Source organism: Crassostrea angulata, chromosome 4 (genome assembly GCF_025612915.1).
Source record: "Crassostrea angulata isolate pt1a10 chromosome 4, ASM2561291v2, whole genome shotgun sequence".
Taxonomy (NCBI): Eukaryota; Metazoa; Mollusca; class Bivalvia; order Ostreida; family Ostreidae; genus Magallana; species Magallana angulata.
Genome location: NC_069114.1, coordinates 1,022,829 through 1,032,201, shown reverse-complemented (window position 1 = coordinate 1,032,201; position 9,373 = coordinate 1,022,829). Strand labels below are relative to the sequence as shown.

The 9,373-nt window shown below is 33.8% G+C and overlaps 1 protein-coding gene across 1 annotated transcript in view; it reads left to right on the top strand.

Moving 5' to 3' along the window:
* Positions 1–1,077: 1,077 nt before the first annotated feature.
* The window catches only part of LOC128179519 (uncharacterized), a 271,672-nt gene continuing 263,376 nt past the window's right edge, over positions 1,078–9,373 (top strand). The window contains 1 exon segment of the mRNA XM_052846961.1: positions 1,078–1,373. Coding sequence (XP_052702921.1) covers positions 1,293–1,373 — 81 coding nt within the window. The 5' untranslated portion in view covers positions 1,078–1,292.

Here is a 9,373-nt window from a genome sequence, read left to right as displayed (position 1 = left end):
TAATGGCCATTGAATATTTTTGGAAAATTAAGAAAAATCCCTAAACATTTTACCATATGATTGAGATTTTCTTAATTGTGAAAATAATACAAATTTCTTAACTCTTTAACAAATGAAATACAGTTTATGGATGGTAGTGACATTAAATAGATACAAAGCATAAAGTTTTCATTAACAATTTTTATAGATATTCAAGTCCGAATTTCCTCTATCCGTTTTCAAGTGCCTAGTATTATGGTAAAAAAACAGTATTTCTGACTATTTCCAAGGTAAACAAAACATGTCATGTATAAAGATGAAGTGATATTTATATATCGCTCTGCGTCAACAAGGTGGTTACATGGGCCTCAGAAAAGATTCCTATAAGGCAAACATTGTGAGAAAGATTTTAAATGACCTTTTATTTTCTTATGTACTATTGACATTTGCCGGACAGACGACCGAGGAAAGGGGGGGGGGGGGGTGTCAGACCTACTGCAACAGCTTGAACATATTGACCAGCAAAATAAAAACAAAGAGTAAACCAAACATTGATTAACTCCGATACTCTTTAACAAAAGACAGTAGACCAAAAGTCTTTTGTCCAAATTTCCTCTGTTTTGCTAAAAGTCAAACTTTGTTTGAGCCTTATTCCATAATATAGTAAAATTATCGAGTTTTATGTCAATAATAATTCATTTCATAAATACTTTTTGTGTTTAGAACAAATTTTACTCATGACATTGAACTTTTTAACAATCCGGATTTAAGAACTCAAACCCTGAGTAATCAACATCCTTAGAGAAGAAAATTTGAATGTGCTTAAGCCAAATCATGAACATGCTCACACTGAGTGACATTACACTGAATTGGGTCACATGTCCTACTCTATCCCAAATATTTTAAGAACAAAAGTAGTTCCTTTCCAACTCTTTTCTAACTACAGTTACTGCATCAAGTTGAACAAATTGGATTAATTTTATGCTAATGCATAGATAGAATAAAAGTTTGAAATATATTATATGTAATTAAGTTATTTTTTTTGCTTTTGCTTTAAACATGTTAAATGCGCAATTCAAGGGCCGGTGTGAAGAGGTTCCACACCGGGAGTGGTTTTTCACGGTAGAAGTGAATGTTCTGTATTTTAGGTGTTTCGTGGATCATTAAAAACAGTCGAGACTAAACTATACGGAGAAATAATAATTCAGTAATTCAGTGCTGTTTGCTGATTCAGATGGCCTTACTGGTTTCAGAGGAGAAAGCGCTCTAACGTTGCATTTTTGAGAAATTGCGTACGTGGTAAAAGGCATACTATGGCGCTATTTGGACACTTACAACTGTTTTCTATTTTACTAGGAACATTCCTGTCCTTCTGTCTCCTTCTGTATGAGTGTGTAAGTATAAGTTAGACTTCCTTAACTTAAAGCGTTTAGAAAACTTCAACAAAGACTAATGATAAAGCTGCTTTATTAAGTTTGACTTGATACTTTTATATAATTATTTAATTTCATACAAATTGAAGCTTTTCATTGGATTAGCCAGTCACATGACAGTGTTTAATATATTGTATAAAGAATGTCGCCTATGGGGCAACTCCCCCTTGACAACAATGAGCCGGAACTATTTTTATCATGACTTCCCGGCTCCACCATCACCAAACAATTTAAAATCAACTCATTCTTTAACTCAAATCCTTTAAAAAAAAGTGCATAAATTTGAGGTCAATTCTCAGACTTAAGGCCCAGAATTGACTTGAGAAAACTAGGTGACAGAGGGGCCTGCAATTTAAATTAGAGATCATATTATACAGTTGTTGACTTGGGTCGAGGGCAACAGTTGCATTTACCATCTATTTGATTAAGCAACTTATTTTGGAGGAAAACAATCATTGAGTGTAAAGACTTGAACAATTTCCTTTGTTAAGTAAAAATAAGTAAAGCTGCCAAAATTTATCATATAAAAGTAGTGTAATAGGAAAGGAGGAATGAGCATATATCACATTGAAAACATATGGCTGGACCGTGAATTGAAACCGGAACCCCTGTAACTCTAGTCAGGAGTTCTACCACTGAGCTACCGGGGGGCCAGGCCAATATACACTGTTCATATAGCCCCAACTACTACTAACACAAGAAAAGACTAGCAGGAAATCATATATTCTTTTTCAATATCAAAAACAATGTTTTCGTGCTTTATATCACAAATCATGCAGTGTTGCAATAAATGACATAGTCAAGTTTACAAGCTGTTATGGCCAATTCTACAACTGTACAATTATTGCCGAAATCAAAGATATGCCGCGGACATTATTCTCCAATATACTACGAATATACTACGAATCAGTAAATTATCAGATCAGAAATACCTATTTGTCTCTTACTGACCATGAAAGTACAACTTCAAACCGTAAAAAGTTTTAAAACTGTGTCAATTTAAATTTAAATATTTAATGAAGTGCTCAAATAGAAAATATCAAGTCATCATCACTTATATCCAGATTGGGACTTGAACCCAAATTCCCCACACAAAATGCATGGTTGCTTTAACATTAAGCTATCTGGATTTACATAAATAAACATGATAAATGATTTGATATGTTCGAACAAAATTTTCAAATTTGATAACAGAAAGGAGTGTTGAGGCTCTTGAAAAGAGATCTCAATCTATGACCAATTTAACAACACGCGTCCAAATATCATAACAATACATTCAAAAGCATTAGGTCAGTGATAAACCATCAAATTCATGATATTGGACGACAACTTAATACTGTACGTGACCACTGACCAGGAGTTTAGAGAAAGTTAGTTACAAAGTTTTAGATGGAAAACCAAAAAAAACCTACCGTACTAGATGGCCTCTCATGACCAACCAAACGCAAAGAAATTATTCCTATACAGAATCGAGACTAAATTTCTGCCTACATTTTCAGAGAACCAAAACCAATCTCTTTATGTTTCCGAATCTGATAACTCTTTGCAATTCAGTTTATCAGCAGGGGTTTAGAATTCCACAAACATCTAATAAAAAACTGATTCATTAGAACTTCATGTTGATGAAAATAAACAGGAGTATGTTGTTTTGTCCCATAAAACAAACCCGGCAAAATTGGCAAGGAGGAATTGATGCTAATGAAAAGTAGAAAAAAAATTCTAAGGTACCTTCTGCTGGGGCAAAATGTCCAGTCACCTCTTTGAAACTCTACCTCTTGAAGTTAATTGGACCCTAAGGCAACATTTTTATTTATTAGATGTTCAAACGAAGCGCTTAACTCTCCAACAACTGGAGAAATTTGGTACACGTATGTTCCTTTAAAAAAATGCCAATTCAAGGCTGTAAAAAAAACCCGCAAAATGCCGCAAAACATACACTGCACATAGCCAGTACATAGCCTATGAGCAACACCAATCCAAGGAATGAATGATGCAGGTTTCGAGGTTCGACACACGTCACGGGCACTGGAAGTTATTGTAAATTTATTGAAAGTGCATGCATAAAAAAGTTTCGATAGAATGTTCTATCGTTGAAATGACAGATGTCCTACGGACCCGGTTTAACGATAGAATTCGTCCCATATACTCACTTCGTAGCAAATAAAAAAATTATATCGCGCTGTATCTCGCCTAAATTTTCATATGATTGGTCTCAAAAACCTACAATGTTGCTCTTTTATAATCCCATATTTCCACCATTAACTGTTTTTGCAACGAAATCCCTGCCACTTTTATCATCACGTTTGAAAATTCACTGTTTATGGTCACCATGTTAATGATAAAATCTGAGACATTCCAAATGCAATAATTCAAACGTGCAATTTAACAAAATGCATTGGTACGACTCATCAAAATGATATTTTGTGTACCAAACTACAAATGCATGTTCAAAAAGGTTTGTAATGTATAAAAATGTGTTTTTTCCCTGCAGATTATTTTTAACAGACATTACAATCGACGCAAAGCTGATCCGCTTCGCGGCTGCTACATTGCAAGTGTATGGGACGAATTCTTACTGTGACCTGAGCGTAGCCTGGTCACGGTAAGATTATTCTTTCTAAAACAAGAGGCCCATGGGGCCACATCGCTCACCTGAGCAACAATGGGCGTTCAAAAGATATTGTGCCATATGGTCCATCGGTAGAATAACAAAAAATAAATATTGTAAAGTATTCGAATTTTACACTTATTTTTGCATACAGTAATCTTTGACATTGAACCTTCATGAAATACTATTTTTTAAGAGAATAAGAAAATCCTACACAAGATATAAAACTAAACATTTGGTAGGGGTACACTGTTAAGTTGTGAACTTCCAATTTCCTATATTTTCGTTCTGCCCCCCCCCCCCCCCCCCCCCACTATGTAAAGCGATCAAAATATTTGAGCGCATATAGGTACACTTTTTTCATCAACTACTTACTAGTTATTGTATTTAAAAAATATATAATAGACATTAGTTATTGTTTTTTATTTAAAAAATCCTACATGCATAGATGTGAAGAAGAAAATCGTACCTCAATGTGCTCAATTCCTCAAATTAAAAACATTCAAAAATTTTATTTGTCTTCTCCATTATAATTAAATGACTGTTAATATTTACTTTGCGTACAAACCAGGATAATTTTCTGCTGTGATATTTTCTTAGGAATAGCAATAATTACTTTATAACCGCAACAGAAATGTGTCAGAACTATGGAAACTGTTTTAAAGATGTCGTTTTTATTTACTCGTGTCTGAAAAACTATCAAAATTGATGTAGATATCACATTATTTATTGAATAAAGAGTGGGCCCCAGAGAGTAGATATATACAGAATATCATTCTTTCCTTTTGTTTGTACAAGTATTTAACATACTCTAATTCATATAGAATTTCTAATGTTCAACCAAAATTTCAGCGTCAATCGTAGAATTATAAGCAAGATACAGAGCTCACAGTTCGCCTAGGTTTGAGTCATATTTTGTTCACATGAGTTTATTACATTCAGCTTAAGATTTTTAACTTGGTATTTCCTATTCAGCATCTAAAATGGAAAAAAGAATGGCCTAAGATTTTCAATTCTTTTATTCACTCAAGACCATTTCACTGGTATTTGAGGTTCAAAATCAGTTCATACCAATGAACACAAACACAGTCAAGGATCACATGTACAGTAGGAGTAATAATGACGAAAAAAGGTTAAGTTTACGATACAATATAAGTTTTTAAAGTTGGTTTCTGGAAGAACACTTTGAAAATTTTCTTAATAAATATTGACCAATTTTTTATTTTTTTAATCTTTAGTTTTTAAGACCTGTGTACAAACATAGAATTGTGAGAAAATCTCTGTATCTTGCTTATAATTCGAAGCTTAACACTCAAATATGGTTAGTAAATAGAAATTGTAAACAATTAAACACAAGAAACATGCACTAAAACAAATAAAGAACCAGGGTTGGAAATAAGAGCCCGCCCGACCGCCCGAGACGGTCTGTTTCTTAGGCGGGCGGGGGCGAAACTTCAAAAGACAGCCCGGCGGTCGGGCTAATTTTAATAGCCAGTTCCTAATTTAAAACCGACAATTTCTATTTTAAGTTATTTACCTCATTCACAAAAAGTACAGACAATGTCGGTTGTTAGGTTTCTTTGAGAATTAGGTAAGCTCTACAAGTTGTAATCTATATATTCGCTCATTGGTCTGAATGATTATTATAGCCAACCAGTATTCGCAATACAATTTTGTTCGGCACTTTTGCAATAGAAGCAACATGCTAGATGATGCGCAAGTTTTTGAGTTTGTTGATTCCCAAAAAGCGTTCCTTGATTGACGCTAAGGGGAAAAAAAGTATACAACCAAAACAAAAGATGCCGATGTACAGTTGAAACACATGGGAAGCTCTATTGTAAACAATGTCGAGGGTGAATAGGTTGTACACCACTATTATATTTTACTATATATTCTGACCAAAATTACGCATATTTAGATGTGGGTAGTTGATTTTAAACAGTCTTCTGGCGAAATCTCCCTTTACAACTTTTAAAACAATAATTCATAAACGATTTAGTAGCAAATAAACACAAAGACACAAGTTTACTCAGAGACATCAAAGTTACTCATGTGGTTGAAAATCATGTACAAGCATTTTCATCCCCTGTGCAAGTAATTGGCATAAGAATATCAAGTTACCTCGTATTTTTACAAAAGCGGAAAAAATATGCGTTTTAACCGTTTTTATCTCATTGAAAATAGAGCCCTGTCACTGGCAGAAAACACCTCAAAACAAACGAGAAATCTGGAATTATTTTGCTTTGACCATGATATTTTGAACCTACAGAAAAATAGTGACCAAAACACAATTAGAAGTTAAAAGGAGTGCATCTGACCGAATAAATAAATTTTTATCACATTTATTTACAGTTGTTTTAATTTAATCCCTTTCAATATTTGATATCATATTATTGTCAATCTTTGAAATTGTTTAGAAAGTTCATGATCATGACATTGTTAGCTGGCTTCTAAAAGAGGGTTTATAATTATATAGTACATGTAGATAAATAGTTTAATTTTTTTAAGCATGTCATACTTAATAATAAGCATTCTTTGGGTTATGTTTAGATATGGTTTCAAATACTTGTAAAAGTTAAAGATTTCGAGGGGCCTGTGTTACAGATGTAAATATTAAGCTTTATGTATAGTTCATTCATTATAATGAACTTTTTTATCAGGACTGGCAGATTTTGGGCAGGGCTGGTGACTTTTTAAAGTAGCCAGCCCTGTGGCTGGCTGCTATTTTTGGTGAATTTCCAACCCTGAAAGAACACAATTTATTTTTTCGAAATGAATCATATATATACATGTATATACCTACATATTTCCGTCAGCGATATCAAACTCTATTTAAACTGAATAAACTCGAGAACATGCTGAGCATCTCAACAAAACCTATTGCATTAATCTACCATTACGCAAAAGATAATGCCGAATTACCGATAGAATGAATTGTAATTCAGTACTTTTTTGATACATCAGATTTTGCTTAATTTGCACAGGTAAACAGTTAACTGTTTGATTTACCGAAGTCTCTGTTTGATTTGATACGTAAAAATCACGAAATACAGACGATAGTTCCCAGGTTACAAAGCATAAATAATGAAAATGAAACGAAAATCAGAACAAGCTAACACCAACGTCATGTGTGAAAACTGTCAACGCATTGAAATATTTAGCCTCCATTTACTTCACAAAATCGGCACCAATATATTTTGCATGTTTCAAAAATTTCCCTTCATACGCGAACTGTTGCATAGCAAGCAAATTCATCATAGTCAGATCGACCCTTTTTCGTATAATGTCATGGCTGCTTTAAACAAAGAACCTCGTTTTAGAAGTATTGAATACGAGTCTTGGTAAAATGGGTATGCAAACCCGGGCCGTGGCAAAATAAAAGCCTGGGAAGATCGGCAATCGTCAATTCCAAATACGCATTATTTTGCAGCAATATTTACAGCGAATACAAATATACTGATCCATCAAATATCCTGAAATTTTAATGAGATTGGCAGATTAATACCTGCCAATCTTTTTGTTTTGCTCAGACCAAGTCTTGCCTACCCATTTTACCGTATGCCGAGCCCGAAGCTATTAAACTGATTGAAACACGCCTTTCCTTTATTATTAATTTCGTAATAACTCAGATTTGAAACAGAATTAGCACTAAATTTTTGCAATTTATATTTTCCATCCCATAGGGATAATGTATGCTAAACTACGTTGAATTAGACTCGGTAGTTCTTGAGAAGAAGATTTTTAAAAATGAACCCAGTTTCAATGTTTTCTCCGCTTTAGATACAGATCCGACTTTTATTTCTGCAATTTATATTTGCCCTCCCATAAGGACGCTTTGTGCCAAATTTGGTTGAAATTGGATAGGCGGTTTTAGAGAAGAAGTTCAAAATGTAAAAAGTTTACAGACGGACAAAATGTGATCAGAATAGCTCACTTGAGCTTTCAGCTCAGGTGAGCTAGAAAGTTATGTTAAAAAAAAAATCTGTTTTTATACATGCACATACCATACATAAATGACGATAATTCCCAGTGACCGTGGTTCGACACATGTGCACACGAGTGCTCATAAAAATGAATCATCTGTGAGAAGTAATAGTAGAGATTGTTCTACTTACCATAAGAAACAAGCGACCCCATTTTGGCAAACCACGCCGTTTGTAAACCTCCAATGGCAATGTAGTCTCAGCTACAGCTCCAATGATATCTGCAGAGATCCCAATTGCTTTTCAATCATCTACCTTCTCCTCTGGATTCATAGCGAATTCTGCATTTCACCGGTGTGTGTTTAATTTCACTGCTAAGTAGATTAATCCAACACATCTCGTTCTGTGATCGTTTACTTCCCAAACACAAACATGGCCGTCTTTCTCCGCTTCGAAAGTTTAGGTCAACCCGTTAGGTAACCGGACGTTTCGCTCCTATTGACGATTCGCACCAAGACCATTCGCTCCTAAAGACCCTTCGCGCTGAGACGCTTCGGTACGGTTTAATCTATATCATTTATACCGCTATATATTGTAATGTTTAAAGATACATATTTATATATAAGGTTAATTTTGTCTTCCTTAAAATACTTTCTAAAAAATAGTATCATGCTTATTTTTACAAATTGATTTAGGCCTAAAGTATAAAATATAAAATAATTATCCACGTGCAGATATAATTATGTTTATTCAGCAATCTTCATTAATAAATTAATTTAATTTTATAAAGCGTAAACTGTCCCACACCATTTTATATCGTATAAAACTAATAAATATTAAATTCATTTCTTAAATAATGAAACATCACATTCAGCTGTCCCCTGTTTAAAATCCATAACCTGGAGTTATTGCAGGTGAACAAATTAAAACACGCAGAACAAACACGGTATCCATATGTAAGCACATATTCACCTGTATTGTTTCTAGACTGGAAATGCCTGTCTAATCTGCGCTTTACACTTTCGTACGACAGAGACATAGGACCGATCGAAGTAAACAATAAAATCAGGTATAATTTTTTAAAAACTTTTTCTTTCCTATGAAAGTTACCTAACAGCGTAGCGAAATAGGTTAGAGCGTTAACTCATAGGTTCGAATCCCGCTGGGGCTTTTATAATTTGTTACCTTTCAAAAAAGAATCTTAAAAATATTGTTAAATTTGAAATTTTTAAAGCGGTGAAATTTCGGTTTTAATTAATGTGTAATTGTGTGAGGTGTCCCATATATACCACCTTAATTTTACTATTAAGTACTCTCTAGGCAAAGCCCAAGGAGATTGTTGCTGTCTCGAGGGACAATAAACTTGCTGTTGTCCACTAGCTAAGCTTAGTCTAGTGTATATATATATATATATATATATATATATATAT